Source organism: Triticum dicoccoides, chromosome 5B (genome assembly GCF_002162155.2).
Source record: "Triticum dicoccoides isolate Atlit2015 ecotype Zavitan chromosome 5B, WEW_v2.0, whole genome shotgun sequence".
NCBI lineage: Eukaryota > Viridiplantae > Streptophyta > Magnoliopsida > Poales > Poaceae > Triticum > Triticum dicoccoides.
The window spans coordinates 266696806-266719483 of NC_041389.1; the positions used below are offsets into that span (position 1 = coordinate 266696806).

At 48.4% G+C, this 22678-nt stretch overlaps 1 protein-coding gene across 1 annotated transcript; it reads right to left on the reverse strand.

The window, feature by feature from the left end:
* Window positions 1–7116: 7116 nt before the first annotated feature.
* On the reverse strand, window positions 7117–21858 carry LOC119305390. Its single transcript, XM_037581917.1, has 2 exons — window positions 21410–21858; window positions 7117–7335 (listed from the first exon to the last, which is right to left on the reverse strand). The coding sequence occupies exons 1-2, from the start codon at window positions 21764–21766 to the stop codon at window positions 7231–7233; spliced, it is 462 nt and encodes a 153-aa protein (XP_037437814.1). The 5' UTR covers window positions 21767–21858; the 3' UTR covers window positions 7117–7230.
* Window positions 21859–22678: the final 820 nt, after the last annotated feature.

Here is a 22678-nt window from a genome sequence, read left to right on the forward strand (position 1 = left end):
TAACCCGAGTATTTTGCGTGTGCAAAACTGGCTTGCACCCGTTGTATGTGAACATAGAGCTTATCACACCCGATCATCACGTGGTGTCTCGGCACGACGAACTTTCGCAACGATGCATACTTAGGGAGAACACTTGTACCTTGAAATTTAGTTAAGGGATCATCTTATAATGCTACCGTCGTCTAAGAAAAATAAGATGCATATAGGATAAACATCACATGCAATCAATATAAGTGATATGATATGGCCATCATCATTTTGTGCCTGTGATCTCCATCTCCATAGCACCGTTATGATCACCATTGTCACCGGCGTGACACCTTGATCTCCATCATAGCATCATTGTCGTCTCGCCAACTATTGCTTCTACGACTATCGCTACCGCTTAGTGATAAAGTAAAGCAATTACATGGTGATTGCATTTCATACAATAAAGCGACAACCATATGGCTCCTGACAGTTGCCCATAACTCCATTACAAAACATGATCATCTCATACAATAAAGTATAGCATCACATCTTGACCATATCACATCACAACATGCCCTGCAAAAACAAGTTAGACGTCCTCTACTTTGTTTGTTGCAAGTTTTACGTGGCTGCTACGGGCTGAGCAAGAACCGTTCTTACCTACGCATCAAAACCACAACGATATGTCATCAAGTATGTGTTGTTTTAACCTTCAACAAGGACCGGGCGTAGCCACACTCGATTCAACTAAAGTTGGAGAAACTGACACTCGCTGGCCACCTGTGTGCGAAGCACGGCGGTAGAACCAGTCTCGCGTAAGCGTACACGTAATGTCGGTCCGGGCCGCTTCATCAAACAATATCGTCGAATCAAAGTATGACATGCTGGTAAGCAGTATGACTAGTATCGCCCACAACTCACTTGTGTTCTACTCGTGCATATGACATCTACGCATAAACCTAGCTCGGATGCCACTGTTGGGGAACACAGTAATTTCACAAATTTCCTACGCACATACAAGATCGTGGTGATGCATAGCAATGAGAGGGGAGAGTGTCGTCCACGTACCCTCGTAGACCATAAGAGGAAGCGTTATGACAACACGGTTGATGTAGTCGTACATCTTCACGGTCGACCGATCCTAGTACCGAAAGTACGGCACCTCAGCGATCTGCACACGTTCAGCTCGGTGACATCCCATGAACTCACGATCCAGTAGAGCTTCGCGGGAGAGTTCCATCAGCATGACGGCGTGATGACGATGATGATGAAGTTACCAACGCAGGGCTTCGCCTAAGAACCGCTACGATATGACCGAGGTGGATTATGGTGGAGGGGGGCACCGCACACGGCTAAGAGATCAATGATCAATTATTGTGTCTCCAAGGGGTGCCCCCCTCCCCGTATATAAAGGAGTGGAGGAGGGGGAGGGCCGACCCTCATATGGTGCGCCCTATGGAGAGTCCTACTCCCACCGGGAGTAGGACTCCCCCTTCCAAGTAGGAGTAGGAGAGGAGGGAAAGAGGAGGGAGAGAGAAAGGAAAGGGGGGCCGGCCCCCTCACCCAATTCGAATTGGGCTTGGGGGGCGCGCCCCCTCCTAGGCTGCCTCCTCCTCTTTTCCACTAAGGCCCATTAAGGCCCATACACTTACCGGGGGTTTCCGGTAACCTCCCGGTACTCCGGTAAATTCCCGAATTCACCCGGAACCTTTCCGATGTCCAAATATAGTTGTCCAATATATCGATCTTTATGTCTCGACCATTTTGAGACTCCTCTTCATGTCCGTGATCATATCCGGGACTCCGAACTACCTTCGGTACATCAAAACACATAAACTCATAACACCGGTCGTCACCGAACGTTAAGCGTGCGGACCCTACGGGTTCGAGAACTATGTAGACATGACCGAGACTCATCTACGATCAATAACCAATAGCGGAACCTAGATGCTCATATTTGTTCCTACATATTCTACGGAGATCTTTATCGATCAAATCGCATAACACTATAGGTTGTTCCCTTTGTCATCGGTATGTTACTTGCCCGAGATTCGATCATCGGTATCTCAATACCTAGTTCAATCTCGTTACCGGCAAGTCTCTTTACTCGTTCCGTAATGCATCATCCCGCAACTAACTCATTAGTTACAATGCTTGCAAGTCTTATAGTGATGTGCATTACCGAGAGGGCCCAGAGATACCTCTCCGACAATCGGAGTGACAAATCCCAATCTTGATCTATGCCAACTCAACAAGTACCGTCGAAGACACCTATAGAGCACCTTTATAATCACCCAGTTATGTTGTGACGTTTGGTAGCACACAAAGTGATCCTCCGGTATTCGGGAGTTGCATAATCTCATAGTCATAGGAACATGTATAAGTCATGAAGAAAGCAATAGCAATATACTAAACGATCAAGTGCTAAGCTAACGGAATGGGTCAAGTCAATCACATCATTCTCTAATGATGTGATCCCATCAATCAAATGACAACTCATGTCTATGGCTAGGAAACTTAACCATCATTGATTCAACGAGCTAGTCTAGTAGAGTCATACTAGTGACACTTTGTTTTGTCTATGTATCCACACATGTATCAAGTTTCCGGTTAATACAATTCTAGCATGAATAATAAACATTTATCATGATATAAAGAAATATAAATAATCACTTTATTATTGCCTCTAGGGCATATTTCCTTCAGTTCTTGCCTGTGTTGCAAGGTGTGAAGTTGAGTAAGACTCAAAACCCGACCACGGCAGAAAATAGAAAGAAAATGAAAGTCATTCCCTATGCCTAAGACCATAGGTTCTATAAAGTATGTTGTGCTGTGTACCAGACCTATTGTGTACCTTGCCATGAGTTTGGCAAGGGGGTACGATAGTGATCCAGGAGTGGATCACTGGACAGCGGTCAAAGTTATCCTTAGTTACCTATGAGGACTAAGGAAATATTTCTCGGTTATGGAGGTGATAAAGAGTTCGTCGTACAAAGTTACGTCAATGCAAGCTTTTACATCAATCCAAATGACTCTGAGTCTCAATCTGGATACGTATTGAAAGTGGGAGCAATTAGCTAGAGTAGCTCCATGAAGAGCATTGTAGACATAGAAATTTGGAAAATACATACCGATCTGAATGTGGCAGACCCGTTGACTAAACCACTCTCACAAGCAAAACATGATCACACCTTAATACTCTTTGGGTGTCAATCACATGGCGATGTGAACTAGGTTACTGACTCTAGTAAACCCTTTGGATGTTGGTCACATGGTGATGTGAACTATGGGTGTTAATCACATGGTGATGTGAATTATTGATGTTAATCACATGGCGATGTGAACTAGATTATTAACTCTAGTTCAAGTGGCAGACTGAAGGAAATATGCCCTAGAGGTAATAATAAAGTTGTTATTTTATATTTCCTTATATCATGGTAAATGTTTATTATTTATGCTAGAATTGTATTAACCGGAAACTTGATACATGTGTGGATACATAGACAAAACACTGTGTCCCTAGTAAGCCTCTACTAGACTAGCTCGTTAATCAAAGATGGTTAAGTTTCCTAACCATAGACATGAGTTGTCATTTGATGAACGTGATCATATCATTAGGATAATGATGTGATGGACAAGACCCATCCGTTAGCTTAGCACATTGATCGTTCAGTTTGATTGTTATTGCTTTCTTCATGGCAAATACATATTCCTTCGACTATGAGATTATGCAACTCCCAGATATCAGAGGAATGCCTTATGTGCTATCAAACGTCACAACGTAACTGGGTGATTATTAAGATGCTCTACAAGTATCTCCAAAGGTGTTTGTTGGGTTGGCATAGATCGAGATTAGGATTTGTCACTCCGAGAATCGGAGAGGTATCTCTGGGCGCTCTCGGTAATACACATCATAAGAAGCCTTGCAAGCAACGTGACTAACGAGTTAGTTATAGGATGATGTATTATGGAACAAGTAAAGAGACTTGCCGGTAACGAGATTGAACTAGGTATGAAGATACCGACGATCGAATCTCGAGCAAGTAACATACCAATGACAAAGGGAATAACGTATGTTGTCATAACGGTTCGACCGTTAAAGATCTTCATAGAATATGTAGGAGCCAATATGAGCATCTAGTTTCTGCTATTGGTTATTGACCGGAGAGGTGTCTCGGTCATGTCTACATAGTTCTCGAACCCGTAGGGTCCGCACGCTTAATGTTCGATGACGATTTTGTATTATATGAGTTATGTGATTTGGTGACCGAATGTTGTTCGGAGTCCCAGATGAGATCACGGGCATGACGAGGAGTCTCGAAATGGTCGAGAGGTAAATATTGATATATAGGACGATAGTATTAGGACACCGGAAGTGTTCCGAAGGGTATCGGGTACATATCGGGTCACTGGAAGGGGTTCCGGGCACCCCCGACAAAGATATGGGCCTTATGGGCCAAGAGAGGGACATACCAGCCCACAAGGGGCTGTTGCGCCCCCCATATAGGCCGAAAATAGGAGAAGGAAAGAGGGGAAGAGAGAAGGAAGGGGAGGGATTCGGCCTCCCCCTTCCTTCCCTCCTCCCTCCTCCTTCCTTCCCCCTCCGAAACTTATGGAAAGGGGGAGGCCGAATTGGGGAGGCTCCCAAGTAGGATTCCTCCTACTTGGGGCGCCCCCTTGGCTATCTCTCCTCCCCTCCAACCTATATATATATGTGGGGGGGGGGCACCGCTAGAACACACACCAACAATTGTTAGCCGTGTGCGGCGCCCCCTCCACAGTTTACGCCTCCGGTCATATCTTCGTAGTGCTTAGGCGAAGCCCTGCACAGATCACTTCACGATCACCGTCACCACGCTGTCGTGCTGACAGATCTCTCCCTCGACACTTTGCTGGATCAAGAGTTTGAGGGACGTCATCGAGCTGAACATGTGTAGAACTCAGAGGTGCCGTACGGTCGGTGCTTGATCGGTCGGAACGAGAAGAAGTTTGACTACATCAACCGCGTTGTCAAACGCTTCCGCTTTCGGTCTATGAGGATACGTGGACACACTCTCCCCCTCTCCTTGCTATGCATCTCCTAGATAGATCTTGCGTGAGCGTAGGAACTTTTTGAAATTGCATGCTACGTTTCCCAACACTCACTTACTTTCTTTTAAACACAAGCATCTTCGCTACCCTTGATGGAATCAAACTCTTTAACTATTTCATTGGTAACAAAAAAACAAAGATTCCAACTCCATTATGCTTACTTTTGTCCATTGCTAGATCTCTGAAGTTTGCACACCCATTAGCATCCTCTGGATCGACAAAATACTTTGGATTGTATCATATACATGTCCTTGGTTTTATTTCGGTCTCATGGAAACCCTTTTGGCATCCATCTAACATATCTCATGGTCGACCCCTGGGCATGAAACCAAACTATCTTTATTAAAAAACATTTTGGCCCAAAAATAATTACATTTTTTTGCCAAATACCTTAAACCTACGGGGTGAACTAGAAGTATTTATTTTTACATTATAGTTTCCCATTAAAGATTACAGTTAGGGTCTACTATATATAGTACCACTATTCAAAACCAAAATTTGTTAAGTATTTAAAAACCACTTTTTGAATTGTTTCTGAAAAGGCCAGAAATGGCAAACAGAGGAAACTAATCATTTTTTGTTACCGTCCAGCCCTATATAGAGCGATCAGACGTTTTTTAAGGATCTATAGAGCGATCAGACGTATTCCGAGGGCGCTCCCATGTCTTGCTTTAAGCGAAACAGGGGGAAGCTCTCGCGTCAGGGGGAGCCCACGCGAGAGGCCACTGCCTGTTTTTTGTTCTCGTTTTCACATTATTTTTGTACCTTTTTATACTTTAAAATATTCTCTCTCTCTCTCTCTCTCTCTCTATATATATATATATATATATATATATATATATACTAGCACAAATGCCCGTGCGTTGCAACGGGGATTTTTTTTTAAACTTAGTGAAAATTGTATATGCAAACAACATTCGTCAAACAGACAAGATGCTTAGTTGTTGCTGAAGTTGATCCCCGTCCTCGGGTGATGCATTTGTCCCAGCAAGTTATAGTCAGCTTGACTATAATTTCTTCTATATAGACAAAATGTATGTGATGATTAGATTTCTGTTGAACCACATGTTGAATTAGAGATTGATTTGTAAAATAGAAGCTAAATGTACAAATCTTAGTCACAAATGATATAGAAGATGCAAGGACTATACTTCAACAGATTACGAGATATTGGTTAATTGTCTAAACCTTTTGAGGGAGAGGGAAAGAAGATGCAAGTGAAGTAACACAATTTCTTGAGCAAATATCCAAAGCAAATCAATATCAGAAAGTCGTGATGAGGGTCCTCGCAGCATGCTAGATGAAAATACTTGCATCACTATAATTGTTCCCTATAAATTCAACCACGCGGCCCACTATGTTTCCTCTTAAATTAGTTGCAACTATGAGACGTGTCATTTGATGGGACGCAGAGTTTGTCAACCCCAACTCAAATGAGCTCGGGTGAACAGTACAATAATAATAAAAAAACTGAATTTGTTCTATGACAAAGATTGACAAATGTTTTGAGTATTCGTCATGGAATCACATTCCAGGAAGGCGCGGAAAAAACCGATACTCCAAAAATGCTACTTTCGAAAACATTTTGGAGCAATGATTTTTTTTTGCCACGACTTCAACAAATCTGATTTCATGATGAAATATTGCAAGCTCTTAGAACATTTTTCAAAATTTCCTATAAAAAAATTATATTTTCTTGAACTTCTTTTCAATATATTTTTATTTACTGCTCATGCCGAGCTCATTTGAGCTCGGGTGTAGAAGAGGAATTTCACATTTGATGTTATTTCTAAGCAAACAAATCGCCTACGCATAATTGACCAGATATAGATGCTTGTGAGATACGACATCAAGTTGCATGTGTTACCTTTATTTCCATGTAAGGACAGTTTCTTATAGGCCTTGTATAACAGAAGCTTGTGAAATACCACTAAGTGTTGCATTTGCTACCTTTTTTTTGCATTAGGTCATGTACTGCAAAGTCCTATTCTATTCTAAATCTTGCGAGTTACAAAGGTACCATCCTAAAACCATCAGCAAGCTCTGGACCTGAATCACTTGAAGTTAAGTGTTATCATCTCCCAGAAGAAAATATGCATAAATATTTTGCATAAAACAAAAAAGATAGCTCCATTAAATAATAATTACATACGCACTTGGTGTTCAGAGCTATAAGCCTCCTTTGTGTCTGAAACCCTCGACAACCTTCAGTGCGATAGGATTTGGGTTCTTTTGAAAATCACTTGGGAAGTTGAGGTTCAGTCTCAATACAACCTGCAACACAAATCACTTGGAGAGTTGAGGTTCAGTCTCAACACAACCTGCAGCACAAATTTAAACCCCAAATTCAGAAGCACTATTCCTCCAATTTTTTTTTATTTTGGCTTTCTATGTCATGAAATTATAGTACACAGATGAATTTGCATAACAATGAGAATAATCAGCATGGATTTCACATCTCTGACTAATCTGTAAAACAACTGAGCACATAATATACAACACAAAGAGATGAAAGGAACGCCATATCATCAGTTCTCTCCACTCCAATGAAAAGATAACACAAAAGTACTGAAAAAGCATAGCAGAAACGCTGCAATGCAAACGGAGGTGAGGTGCTGATGTGCTGACGAGAACTAATAACAGGAATCAAGAACAGAGGGTGAAGAGGAGAGAGTAGCTATAGGAATCAACACACCTCTATTAGCTCTGCTGGCTGAAACTATATACAGGTTACAGAGATCCTTGTGCGCCACTACCTGGCTGATCGTGGGCGACATGCCCACTACTCACACGCATGCACTGACCGCAGGTCGTGCTCTATACGCGTATACATACACTCTACACTCTCTATACTCTAACACCCCCCGCAGTCTTGGCGTCGGCCGGCGCAACGCAAAGACTGGCCCTGAACTGAAGAAAAATGTCCGTGGGCAAGCCTTTCGTCATGACATCGGCGAGCTGCTGCGTGGTGGGGATGTGAAGGACGCGAAACTGGCCGAGCGCCACGCGTTCCCGCACAAAATGGATGTCGAGTTCGACATGCTTGGTGCGGCGGTGGTGCACGGGGTTGGCGGAGAGGTAGCAGGCGGACACGTTGTCGCAGTAAACCACGGTCGCCGTGCGGACGGGAAGAAGAAGCTCGCTGAGAAGTTGACGTAGCCAGACGCATTCGGCGATGACGTTGGCAACGCCGCGGTACTCAGCTTCAGCGCTCGAGCGAGACACGGTGGTTTGACGCTTGGAGGACCAAGAGACGAGCGCGTCGCCGAGGTAGACGCAGAACCCAGACGTCGAACGACGGGTGTCCGGGCAGCCGGCCCAGTCAGCGTCAGTGAAGCCGCGGAGAGCCAGCGTCGAGGAAGCGCGGAGATGGAGGCCGTGCGCGGGCGACCCCCGGATGTATCACAGCACGCGCTTGATGAGGGCCTGATGGCATTGCCGCGGATCGTGCATATGCAGACATATCTGCTGCACAGCGTACGCCAGCTCAGGCCGGGTGATGGTGAGGTACTGGAGCGCGCCGGCGACGCTGCGGTAGCCAGACGGATCATCTGCACGCGGGCCCTCAGCCTGGGGAAGCTTGCCCTTCGTGTCGACCGGTGTGGGTGACGGCTTGCGGTTGTCCATGGCAGCGCGCTCGAGGATGTCCTCGGCGTACTGCTGCTGACAGAGGAAGAAGCCCGATGCGGTGCGCGTCACTTGGATGCCGAGGAAGAAGCGCAGGGCGCCGAGGAAGAAGCGCAGGGCGCCGAGGTCCTTCATGGCGAACTCACTGGTGAGGGCGTGGACGATCCGTTGGAGAAGAGCCGGAGTCGACGTGGTGAGCACGATATCGTCGACGTAGAGGAGGAGGAAGGCCGCGTCAGCGCCACGCGTGTAGGTGAACAGAGAGGAGTCTGAGCGCGTCGCGGTGAAGCCGATCGTGTTGATGAAGGCGGCGAACGTCTGAAACCAGGCACGTGGGGCCTGCTTAAGCCCGTACAGGGACTTGTTGAGGCGGCAGACATGCTGAGGACGATGCTTGTCGACGAAGCCAGCCGGCTGGAGACAGTAAACCTCCTCCGCAAGCGCACCGTGCAGGAATGCATTCTTGACGTCCAGTTGATGGACGGGCCAGCCGCGCGAGGCAGCAATGGTGAGGACGGAGCGGATCGTCGCCGGCTTGACCACCGGCGAGAAGGTCTCGCCATAGTCCACGCCAGCGCGCTGATTGAAGCCTCGGACCTCCCACCGTGCCTTGTACCGTTCGAGGGAGCCATCCGCATGAAATTTGTGTTTGAAGATCCATTTGCAACTGATCAGGTTGGCGTTGGATGGGCGAGGAACCAGCTCCCAGGTCCGGTTGGCGACGAGCGCAGCAAACTCGTCGCGCATGGCAGCTAACCAGTTGGGATCGCGCACGGCACTCCGAACAGAGCTGGGTAGCGGCGAGAGCGAGTTGGTGGAGGAGGCAGCAGCGGCATCATAGTACTTTGTATTGGGCTTGAAGACGTCGGCCTGTGCTTGGGTCACCGGGCGACGAGGGGCCGCAGCAGGTGTGAGAGCGTCGGGTTCTGAACCTGAAGCCGTAGCTAAAACTGAAGCAGAACACCGCGCCGGAGATGACGAAGAGCCAGAGCCGCTGGATGAGGATCGGGCGTCCTCAGTTGAATGAGCGGAGCGTGCGCTAGGGGCATCGCCAGGAGAGCCGTCCAAAGGGAATCGGACGGCCGCGTTTGAACGCGCGGGCGACGCAGGCGATCCAACGGCTGCGTTTGAACGTGGCGAAAGCGCGGGCGATCCAGCGACTGATCTAGTAACAGGAGACGGGCGCAACGCAGGTGGAAGGAGCTGCAGGATCGGTGGAGCCCCAAGTGGCGGTGGAGCGGGCGGGACGGCAGGCTCATGTCGTGAGAAGGGGAAGGTGTCCTCGTGGAAGAGAACATGGCGTGAGGTGATGACTCGCTTGGACTGGAGATCGAAGCACCGATACCCATGGTGATCGGCTGGATAGCCGAGAAAAATGCACGCGGCGGAGCGACAGTCGAGTTTGTGGCGAGCAGTGGAGGTGAGGTTGGGGTAGCACAGGCAGCCGAACACGCGCAGGATGCTGTAGTCAGGGGCAACGCCGAGCAAAAGCTCATGGGGCGTCCGCGGCGCGCCGTGATGACAGGGGCGCCGGTTCAGCAGGAAAGTTGCAGTGTTCAGAGCTTCAGCCCAAAATGGCGGCGGCATTGAGGCATGAAAAAGGAGCGTGCGCACGCTGTCGTTGAGCGTACGGAGGATGCGTTCAGCCTTGCCATTTTGCTGACTGGTGTAGGGGCACGACAAACGGAGTACGGTGCCGTGGGAGGCAAGAAGCTCTCGTGAGGCATGGCTATCGAACTCGCGGCCGTTGTCTGTTTGAACAGAGAACACTGGGAGCTAAAATTGTGTGCGGGCATAGGCATAGAAATCGCGCAATATAGGCAGAACTTCAGATTTGTGCTTGAGGGGAAGGTCCAAACGTAGTGTGTGTAATCGTCAAGAACCACTAAGTAGAACTGATAACCAGAAACATTGGGAACCGGAGATGTCCATACATCAAGATGCAGTAGTTGAAAGGGAAAATAAGTACAACTGACAGAGTCTGAAAATGGGAGACGCTCATGCTTGCCAAGGCGACAGGCGTGGCAAGGATGCGGCGCAGTTTTACTGAAAGAAAAGCTACTGTCGACGAGCTGGAGTTGGGCTGAACCAAGATGACCGAGCCGCTGGTGAAGGCGAGCAGCAGTGACGACGCCGGCAAAGGGAGGTGCAGGGTGCTTGGTCGCCGCTGTCACGGAGTAGAGGTCACCAGTGGAATCACAGCGCAGGATCACCGCCCGAGTTCGAAGGTCCTTGACAGAGAAACCAAATAAGTCAAACTCCACTGAAACAGGATTGTCACGACAAATCTGACGAACGGAAAGAAGGTTTTTGATCAGGGAGGGAGAGACAAGGATGTTGCGCAGTTGGATGGGAGAGGTGCCGGAGATGAGAGAGCCGGTGCCTGTGTGTGTGATGGGTAGATGCTCACCGCTACCAACGACAATATGAGAGGAGGAAGAAGAGGGAAGGATAATTTGAAGTGTACCGGGGGAGTTGGTCATGTGAGACGCCGCACCAGAGTCCATGTACCACTCGGAGGCGCTGCCGGAGGACGACGGCCCGACCGTGGCGCTGTGAAGCGCGGCCTGGAGAGAAGCCATGTCCAGCGGCTGCTGCTGTGGTGTGCCAGGAGGAGCAGCGTAGGCCGGCGGCGGAGCGTAGCCGTACGGAGGTGCATAGGCAGGCAGAGGCCCGTAGCCGTACGCACCTGGAGCGGTGGGAGCGGCGTACATGGCCTGTTGGGGTGGCGTGCCAGGGCGCGGGCCAAGCACACCAGAGCCAGGAGTGCGCCACGGCATGGGCCAGGCCTGAACCAGCCCCGTCCAAGAGTTGGTGCCGGGGGCGGGAGCGGGTAGGCCGGGCGCCCGTGGGGGTGCAGGTGAGGACGACGAGCCGCCGGCACCAGTGCCGCGTCCGCAGCGACGTCCACGGCCACCACACGCACGGCCACCACCAGCGGTGTCAGGCACGACCGGGGAAGGCGCGGGAGGCGAAGGAGGCGGCGGCGTGGCACCATGCCCGGTGTAGAGCGCGTGCGCACCCTGGAGACGTGCCGTCTGCTCAGCGCGGTGCTCCTCAAGAAGCAGGAAGGAGCGCGTCTGGAGGAGCGAAGGCAACGGCGACTGCGACGTGATGTGGGGAATGGCACCGTGGTACTGACGGTTGAGGCCGCGCAGGAGGTGGAAGACCTGACGTGGCTCCGACACGGGCTGGCCAAGATCGCGAAGCTGGTCGGCATACGTCTTCAGCTTGGTGCAGTACTGCATGACCGTCATGTCTCCTTGCACGACGGCGTGGTACTCAGCATTGATGTACACCGCCCGGGCGAGTTGGTTGTCGCGGAAGAGCCCGTCGATGGCCGTCCAGACAGTGAGGGCCGTGTCCTCGTCCGCCATCACCGCGTCGAGGAGATCAGGCGCGACAGTGGCGTTGAGCCAGTGAACCACCGCGTGATCCGCCTGTTGGAAATATGCCCTAGAGGCAATAATAAATTGATTATTATTATATTTCCTTGTTCATGATAATCGTTTATTATCCATGCTAGAATTGTATTGATAGGAAACTCAGATACATGTGTGGATACATAGACAACACCATGTCCCTAGTAAGCCTCTAGTTGACTAGCTCGTTAATCAATAGATGGTTACGGTTTCCTGACCATGGACATTGGATGTCGTTGATAACGGGATCACATCATTAGGAGAATGATGTGATGGACAAGACCCAATCCTAAGCCTAGCACAAGATCATGTAGTTCGTATGCTAAAGCTTTTCTAATGTCAAGTATCATTTCCTTAGACCATGAGATTGTGCAACTCCCGGATACCGTAGGAGTGCTTTGGGTGTGCCAAACGTCACAACGTAACTGGGTGGCTATAAAGGTACACTACGGGTATCTCTGAAAGTGTCTGTTGGGTTGGCACGAATCAAGATTGGGATTTTGTCACTCCGTGTAAACGGAGAGGTATCTCTGGGCCCACTCGGTAGGACATCATCATAATGTGCACAATGTGACCAAGGGGTTGATCACGGGATGATGTGTTACGGAACGAGTAAAGAGACTTGCCGGTAACGAGATTGAACAAGGTATCGGTATACCGACGATCGAATCTCGGGCAAGTACCATACCGCTAGACAAAGGGAATTGTATACGGGATTGATTGAGTCCTTGACATCGTGGTTCATCCGATGAGATCATCGTGGAACATGTGGGAGCCAACATGGGTATCCAGATCCCGCTGTTGGTTATTGACCGGAGAACATCTCGATCATGTCTGCATGTCTCCCGAACCCGTAGGGTCTACACACTTAAGGTTCGATGACACTAGGGTTATAAAGGAAGTTTGTATGTGGTTACCGAATGTTGTTCGGAGTCCCGGATGAGATCCCGGACGTCACGAGGAGTTCCGGAATGGTCCGGAGGTAAAGATTTATATATAGGAAGTCCTGTTTCGGCCATCGGGACAAGTTTCGGGGTCATCGGTATTGTACCGGGACCACCGGAAGGGTCCCGGGGGCCCACCGGGTGGGGCCACCTACCTCGGGGGGCCACATGGGCTGTAGGGGGTGCGCCTTGGCCTACATGGGCCAAGGGCACCAGCCCCTAGAGGCCCATGCGCCAAGATATAGGAAAAAGGGGAGAGTCCTAAAGGGGGAAGGCACCTCCGAGGTGCCTTGGGGAGGATGGACTCCTCCCCCCCTCTTAGCCGCACCCCTTCCTTGGAGGAAGGGGCAAGGCTGCGCCTCCCCCCTCTCCCCTGCCCCTATATATAGTGGAGGGGAGGGAGGGCATCCATACCTGAGCCCTTGGCGCCTCCCTCCCTCCCGTGACACCTCCTCCTCTCCCGTAGGTGCTTGGCGAAGCCCTGCAGGATTGCCACGCTCCTCCATCACCACCACGCCGTTGTGCTGCTGCTGGATGGAGTCTTCCTCGACCTCTCCCTCTCTCCTTGCTGGATCAAGGCGTGGGAGACATCGTCGAGCTGTACGTGTGTTGAACGCGGAGGTGCCGTCCGTTCGGCACTAGGATCATCGGTGATCTGAATCACGACGAGTACGACTCCATCAACCCCGTTCACTTGAACGCTTCCGCTTAGCGATCTACAAGGGTATGTAGATGCACTCTCCTTCCCTCGTTGCTAGTCTCTCCATAGATAGATCTTGGTGACACGTAGGAAAATTTTGAATTTCTGCTACGTTCCCCAACAGTGGCATCATGAGCTAGGTCTATTGCGTAGATTCTTTGCACGAGTAGAACACAAAGTAGTTGTGGGCGTCGATATTGTTCAATATGCTTGCCGTTACTAGTATTATCTTGATTCGGCGGCATCGTGGGATGAAGCGGCCCGGACCAACCTTACACGTACGCTTACGTGAGACCGGTTCCACCGACAAACATGCACTAGTTGCATAAGGTGGCTGGCGGGTGTCTGTCTCTCCCACTTTAGTCGGATCGGATTCGATGAAAAGGGTCCTTATGAAGGGTAAATAGCAATTGGCATATCACGTTGTGGTTCATGCGTAGGTAAGAAACGTTCTTGCTAGAAACCCATAGCAGCCACGTAAAACATGCAAACAACAATTAGAGGACGTCTAACTTGTTTTTGCAGGGTATGCTATGTGATGTGATATGGCCAAAGGATGTGATGAATGATATATGTGATGTATGAGATTGATCATGTTCTTGTAATAGGAATCACGACTTGCATGTCGATGAGTATGACAACCGGCAGGAGCCATAGGAGTTGTCTTAATTTATTTGTGACCTGCGTGTCAACTTAAACGTCATGTAATTACTTTACTTTATTGCTAACCGTTAGCCATAGTAGTAGAAGTAATAGTTGGCGAGGCAACTTCATGGAGATCATGATGAAGGAGATCATGGTGTCATGCCGGTGACGATGATGATCATGGAGCCCCGAAGATGGAGATCAAAAGGAGCAAAGTGATGATGGCCATATCATGTCACTATTTGATTGCATGTGATGTTTATCATGTTTATACATCTTATTTGCTTAGAACGACGGTAGTAAATAAGATGATCCCTTACAACAATTTCAAGAAGTGTTCTCCCCTAACTGTGCACCGTTGCGACAGTTCGTGTTTCGAAGCACCATGTGATGATCGGGTGTTAGATTCTAACGTTCACATACAACGGGTGTAAGACAGATTTACACACGCGAAACACTTAGGGTTAACTTGACGAGCCTAGCATGTACAGACATGGCCTCGGAACACGGAGACCGAAAGGTCGAGCATGAGTCGTATAGAAGATACGATCAACATGAAGATGTTCACCGATGATGACTAGTCCGTCTCACGTGATGATCGGACACGGCCTAGTTTGACTCGGATCATGTAATCACTTAGATGACTAGAGGGATGTCTATCTGAGTGGGAGTTCATAAGATGAACTTAATTATCCTGAACATAGTCAAAAGGATTTTGCAAATTATGTCGTAGCTCACGCTATAGTTCTACTGTTTAGATATGTTCCTAGAGAAAAATTAGTTGAAAGTTGATAGTAGCAATTATGCGGACTAGGTCCGTAAACTGAGGATTGTCCTCATTGCTTCATAGAAGGCTTATGTCCTTAATGCACCGCTCAGTGTGCTGAACCCCAAACGTCGTTTGTGGTTGTTGCGAACATCTGACATACACGTTTTGATAACTACGTGATAGTTCAGTTAAACGGTTTAGAGTTGAGGCACCAAAGACGTTTTTGAAACATCGCGAAACATATGAGATGTTTTGAGGGCTGAAATTGGGATTTCAGGCTCGTGCCTATGTCAAGAGGTATAAGACCTCCGATGACTTTCTTAACCTGCAAACTAAGGAGAAAAGCTCAATTGTTGAGCTTGTGCTCAGATTGTCTGAGTACAACCATCATTTGAATCGAGTGGGAGTTGTACTTCCAGATGAAATAGTGATGGTTCTCCGAAGTCATTACCACCAAGCTGCTAGAGCTTCGTGATGAACTATGATATATCAGGGACATATATGATGATCCTTGAGATATTCGCAATGTTTGACACCGCGAAAGTAGAAATCAAGAAGGAGCATCAATTGTTGATGGTTGGTGAAACCACTAGTTTCAAGAAGGGCAAGGGCAAGAAGGGATACTTCATGAAACGGCAAATCAGCTGCTGCTCTAGTGAAGAAACCCAAGGTAAAACCCAAACCCGAGACTAAGTGCTTCTGTAATAAGGGGAACAACCACTAGAGCAGAATTACCCTAGATACTTGGTAGATAAGAAGGCTGGCAAGGTCGATAGAAGTATATTGGATATACATTGTGTTAATGTGTACTTTGCTAGTACTCCTAGTAGCACCAGGGTATTAGATACCGGTTCAGTTGCTAAGTGTTAGTAACTCGAAACAAAAGGCTACGGAATAAACGGAGACTAGCTAAAGGTGAGCTGACGATATGTGTTGGAAGTTTTTCCAAGCTTGACATGATCAAACATCGCACGCTCCCTCTACCAAAGAGATTGGTGTTAAACCTAAATAATTGTTATTTGGTGTTTGCGTTGAGCATAGACATGATTTGATTACGTCTATCGCAATACGGTTATTCATTTAAGGAGAATAATGGTTACTCTGTTTATTTGAATAATACCTTCAATGGTCTTACACCTAAAATGAATGGTTTATTAAATCTCGATCGTAGTGATACACATGTTCATGCCAAAAGATAGTAATGATAGAACCACCTACTTGTGGCACTGCCACGTAAGTCATATCGGTATAAAACGCATGAAGAAGCTCCATATTGATGGATCTTTGGGCTCACTCGTTTTTGAAAAGTTTGAGACATGCGAACCATGTCTATTGGTGTATATGCATGAAGAAACTCCATGCAAATGGACCGTTTTGACTCACTTGATTTTGAATCACTTGGGACATGCAAATCATACCACATGGGCAAGATGACTGAAAAGCCTCGTTTTCAGTAAGATGGAACAAGATAGCAACTTGTTGGAAGCAACACATTTTGATGTGTGCAGTCCAATGAGTGCTGAGGCATGCAGTGAATATCGTTATGTTCTTACTTCACAGATGATTCGAGTAGATGTTGAGAATATTTACTTGATGAAACACAAGTCTGAATTATTGAATGGTTCAAGTAATTTCAGAGTGAAGTAGAAGATCATTGTGACAAGAGGATAAAATGTCTATGATATGATCATAGAGATGAGTATCTGAGTTACGAGTTTTGGCACACAATTAAGACATTGTGGAAATTGTTTCACAATTAATACCGCCTGGAACACCATAGTTTGATGGTGTGTCCGAACATCATAGTTGCACCCTATTGGATATGATGCATACCATGATGTCTCTTATCGAACTGCCACGATAGTTTATGGGTTAGGCATTAAAGACAACCACATTCACTTTAAATAGGGCACCACGTAATTCCGATGAGATGACACCGTATGAATTATGGTTTAGAGAAACCTAAGTTGTCGTTCTTAAAGGTTTGGGGCTGCGACGCTTATGTGAAAAAGTTTCAGGATTAAGCTCGAACCCAAAGCGGATAAAGTACATCTTCATAGGACACCCAAAACAGTTGGGTATACCTCCTAATTCAGATCTGAAAGCAATATGAATTGTTTCTAGAATTGGGTCCTTTCTCGAGGAAAGGTTTCTCTCGAAAGAATTGAGTGGGAGGATGGTGGAGACTTGATGAGGTTATTGAACCATCACTTCAACCAGTGTGTAGCAGGGCACAGGAAGTTGTTCCTGTGGCACATACACCAACTGAAGTGGAAGCTTATGATAGTGATCATGAAACTTCAGATCAAGTCACTCCCAAACCTCGTACGGTGACAAGGATACGTACTACTTCAGAGTGGTACAGTAATCCTGTCTTGGAAGTCATGTTGCTAGACAACAATGAACCTACGAGCTATGGAGAAGCGATGGTGGGCCCGGATTCCGATAAATGGCTCAAGGCCATAAAACCCGAGAGAGGATCCATGTATGAAAACAAAGTGTAGACTTTGGAAGAACTACTTGATGGTCGTAAGGCTGTTAGGTACATATGGATTTTGAAAGGAAGACAGACAATGATGGTAAGTGTCACCATTGAAGAAAGCTCGACTTGTCGTTAAGAAGTTTCCCGACAAGTTCAAGGAGTTGAGTGCGGTGAGACTTTCTCACTCGTAGCGATGCTAAGAGTCTGTTAGAATTATATTAGCAATTACTGCATTATTTATGAAATCTTGCAGATAGGATGTCAAAACATTGTTTCCTCGACGATTCTTGAGGAAAGGTTGTATGTGATACAACCGGAAGGTTTTGTCTATCCTGAAATATGCTAATAAGTATGCAAAGCTCCAGCAATCCTTCTGAGGACTGGAGTGAGCATCTCGGAGTTGGAATGTATGCTTTGATGATGATCAAAGATTTTGGGTGTATACAAAGTTTATGAGAAACTTGTATTTCCAAAGAAGTGAGTGGGAGCACTATAGAATTTCTGATGAGTATATGTTGTTGACATATTAATGATCAGAAATGACGTAGAATTTCTGGAAAGCATAAAGGGTTATTTGGAAAGTATTTTTCAATGGAAAACCTGGATTAAGCTACTTGAACATTGAGCATCAAGATCTATAAGGATAGATCAAAACGCTTAATAGTACTTTCAAATGAGCACATGCCTTGACGTGATCTTGAAGGTGTTCAAGATAGATCAGTCAAAGAAGGAGTTCTTGCCTGAGTTGTAAGGTATGAAGTTAAGACTTAAAGCTCGACCATGGCAGAATAGAGAGAAAGGAACGAAGGTCGTCCCCTATGCTTAAGACATAGGCTCTACAGTATGCTATGCTGTGTACCGCACCTGAAGTGTGCTTTACCATGAGTTAGTCAAGGGGTACAAGAGTGATCCATGAATGGATCACAGGACAGCGGTCAAAGTTATCCTTAGTAACTAGTGGACTAAGGAATTTTCTCAATTATGGAGGTGGTAAAAGAGTTCGTCGTAAAGGGTTACGTCGATGCAAGCTTAACACCTATCCGGATAGCTCTGAGTAGAGATACCGGATATGTATAATGGAGCAATAATTTAGAATAGCTCCAAGTAGAACAGTTATTTGGAATAGCTCCAAATAGAACGTGGTAGCTGCATCTAGGAGATGACATAGAGATTTGTAAAGCACACACGGATCTGAAAGGTTCAGACCCGTTGACTATAACCTCTCTCACAAGCATAACATGATCAAACCCAGAACTCATCGAGTGTTAATCACATGGTAAATGTGAACTAGATTATTGACTCTAGTAAACTCTTTGGGTGTTAGTCACATGGGGATGTGACCTTGAGTGTTAATCACATATCGATGTGAACTAGATTATTGACTCTAGTGCAAGTGGGAGACTGTTGGAAATATGCCCTAGAGGCAATAATAAATTGATTATTATTATATTTCCTTGTTCATGATAATCGTTTATTATCCATGCTAGAATTGTATTGATAGGAAACTCAGATACATGTGTGGATACATAGACAACACCATGTCCCTAGTAAGCCTCTAGTTGACTAGCTCGTTAGTCAATAGATGGTTACGGTTTCCTAACCATGGACATTGGATGTCGTTGATAACGGGATCACATCATTAGGAGAATGATGTGATGGACAAGACCCAATCCTAAGCCTAGCACAAGATCATGTAGTTTGTATGCTAAAGCTTTTCTAATGTCAAGTATCATTTCCTTAGACCATGAGATTGTGCAACTCCCAGATACCGTAGGAGTGCTTTGGGTGTGCCAAACGTCACAACGTAACTGGGTGGCTATAAAGGTACACTACGGGTATCTCTGAAAGTGTCTGTTGGGTTGGCACGAATCGAGATTGGGATTTTGTCACTCCGTGTAAACGGAGAGGTATCTCTGGGCCCACTCGGTAGGACATCATCATAATGTGCACAATGTGACCAAGGGGTTGATCACGGGATGATGTGTTACGGAACGAGTAAAGAGACTTGCCGGTAACGAGATTGAACAAGGTATCGGTATACCGACGATCGAATCTCGGGCAAGTACCATACCGCTAGACAAAGGGAATTGTATACGGGATTGATTGAGTCCTTGACATCGTGGTTCATCCGATGAGATCATCGTGGAACATGTGGGAGCCAACATGGGTATCCAGATCCCGCTGTTGGTTATTGACCGGAGAACATCTCGATCATGTCTGCATGTCTCCCGAACCCGTAGGGTCTACACACTTAAGGTTCGATGACGCTAGGGTTATAAAGGAAGTTTGTATGTGGTTACCGAATGTTGTTCGGAGTCCCGGATGAGATCCCGGATGTCACGAGGAGTTCCGGAATGGTCCGGAGGTAAAGATTTATATATAGGAAGTCCTGTTTCGGCCATTGGGACAAGTTTCGGGGTCATCGGTATTGTACCGGGACCACCGGAAGGGTCCCGGGGGCCCACCGGGTGGGGCCACCTACCCCGGGGGGCCACATGGGCTGTAGGGGGTGCGCCTTGGCCTACATGGGCCAAGGGCACCAGCCCCTAGAGGCCCATGCGCCAAGATATAGGAAAAAGGGGAGAGTCCTAAAGGGGGAAGGCACCTCCGAGGTGCCTTGGGGAGGATGGACTCCTCCCCCCTCTTAGCCGCACCCCTTCCTTGGAGGAAGGGGCAAGGCTGCGCCTCCCCCCTCTCCCCTGCCCCTATATATAGTGGAGGGGAGGGAGGGCATCCATACCTGAGCCCTTGGCGCCTCCCTCCCTCCCGTGACACCTCCTCCTCTCCCGTAGGTGCTTGGCGAAGCCCTGCAGGATTGCCACGCTCCTCCATCACCACCACACCGTTGTGCTACTGCTGGATGGAGTCTTCCTCAACCTCTCCCTCTCTCCTTGCTGGATCAAGGCGTGGGAGACATCGTCGAGCTGTACGTGTGTTGAACGCGGAGGTGCCGTCCGTTCGGCACTAGGATCATCGGTGATCTGAATCACGACGAGTACGACTCCATCAACCCCGTTCACTTGAACGCTTCCGCTTAGCGATCTACAAGGGTATGTAGATGCACTCTCCTTCCCCTCGTTGCTAGTCTCTCCATAGATAGATCTTGGTGACACGTAGGAAAATTTTGAATTTCTGCTACGTTCCCCAACACCGCCATGGCCCAGTCGGGATCATCAAAGCACGGGGTAGCCGCGGCGTCCACGTGATCGCGGAGCCCGAACATGCCGATCGCCGTGTCGAAGTGGCGACGCCACTGCGCGTAGTTGCCGGCGAGGAGGTCGAGGGTGATCGGAACGTGGTGACGGATGTTAATGGTTTGCAGCACCGTGGGAGAGACAGTTGTCATAACCGGAGCCGGAATCACCGGTGCGGCCGGAAGGAGAGCGGGTGGGGGTGGCACGGCGGCGGGGTGGCAGGGGAGGAGGGGGAAGACGGGTTGTTCTCCATAGCGGCGGAAGCGGGATCGTCGACCGGAGCAGAGGGAGCTAGCCGGTCGCCGGTATCTGATACCATGAAGAGGAGAGAGTAGCTATAGGAATCAACACACCTCTATTAGCTCTGCTGGCTGAAACTATATACAGGTTACATAGATCCTTGTGCGCCACTACCTGGCTGGTCGTGGGCGACATGCCCACTACTCACACGCATGCATTGACCGCAGGTCGTGCTCTATACGCGTATACATACACTCTACACTCTCTATACTCTAACAGAGGGTTCCGCTGTTACCCCGACCATGGTGTGCGTTAGTTGGTTTACCTCTAAGAGTGCATGTAGTCGTTGGTTGTCGACGGCTGAAGCATCACTGGACGGCGGGGAACCGAGATGAGAAACAATAGGAGAAGCTGGCCGCACGACCTGAGAGTGCGTCCTCCTGCTTCGCGTTGGCGAAGCCTCCACCAAGTCCACCTCCTCGCCCAGGAGATGAGGACGACCCCGTGGTCCTTTCCCCTCTCTCGTGGCTCTGTTTTCCCCTCTGCCTCGCTCGATCTCGAGCTTCTCCGAGAGCACCAGTGCACGCCTCACGCCATTAGCGTAGCCACCGCCAGCATCTCGGTGCACCGACGTGTCCACGAGCTCCGCCACGACTCGCCCGCCATCTCCGAGGAAGATCATGATCCGGGACAACGCAAGACGATCGAATCGACCGCGTCTTCAACCTCGGACCCGCCGGCCGCCATGGTCGGTTTCATCACCTTTCGAGCACCTCCGACCCTGCTGACCTGCTCTTCCAAATCCCCGTGAGCTGCTCTTCCTCTACCCTCATCCCTACGGCTTGCCCCCGCCCTCTAGATAGCCTCCCCGCTTTAGCCGGAGCTCGCCACGGCCATCCTGCATAGCCGCCGTAGCAGTCGACGCGTTCAAGCAGGTAGGCGTGGTCCTAGTATACCCAAGAACCAAACGCGCTAGCTAGGTCGCTCGCTTTGCCTCCAACTGCTTCATCGTGGCTATTGCAACCGATGCCTCGAACTGCTTCGCCGTGGCCGTTGCAACCGAGCTCCGCCGCCGTTGCCGCTGCAGGCCACCCTAGCACCTACTGCCCTGACTGTTCGATGCGTGCCTCGCTCCCATCAGGGCCCCTACTGCTGGCATGCGCAACGAAGAGGAACGGAGAGTGGAGGCGCCGACAACAACCGTGGAGGGCGCTGGGCGCCTACAGGGGGCCCAGGAGGCCAGAAGCGGAGGAGAGGCTGATAGGGCCGGAGGTTGAGGGGAGAGCCGGAGCCAGGGTAGGGGAGGGAGAGGCCGAGAGAGCCTGTCGGAGGGGAAAGGAGGGACTGAAGGGAGACCGGGAGAGTGGAGACGGGGGCAGCCGCCGGCGCGATGACGAGAGACCAGGTGTTGAAAGGAGCGCAGACAGAGTTTCTTACAAACACATGCGTTAATTTGTATAACCGAATTGTTTTTCCAAAATACCACTTAAAGAGGGATTGCGGGTTCAATTATAAAAAACAGAAGGGCTTTTCTGAAAAACTACCGCGACGGTGAACCCGGAGACCCAATCTTTCCCTAATTTTTAAAAATTAT

Coding starts and splice junctions, on each gene's coding strand:
- LOC119305390 (XM_037581917.1), bottom strand. CDS start 21,766: ATGATCTTCCTCGGAGATGGCGGGCGAGTCGTGGCGGAGCTCGTGGAC. Junction 7,336..21,409: donor GACTACATGCACTCTTAGAG/GTAAACCAACTA, acceptor TTTGTGTTGCAG/GTTGTATTGAGACTGAACCT.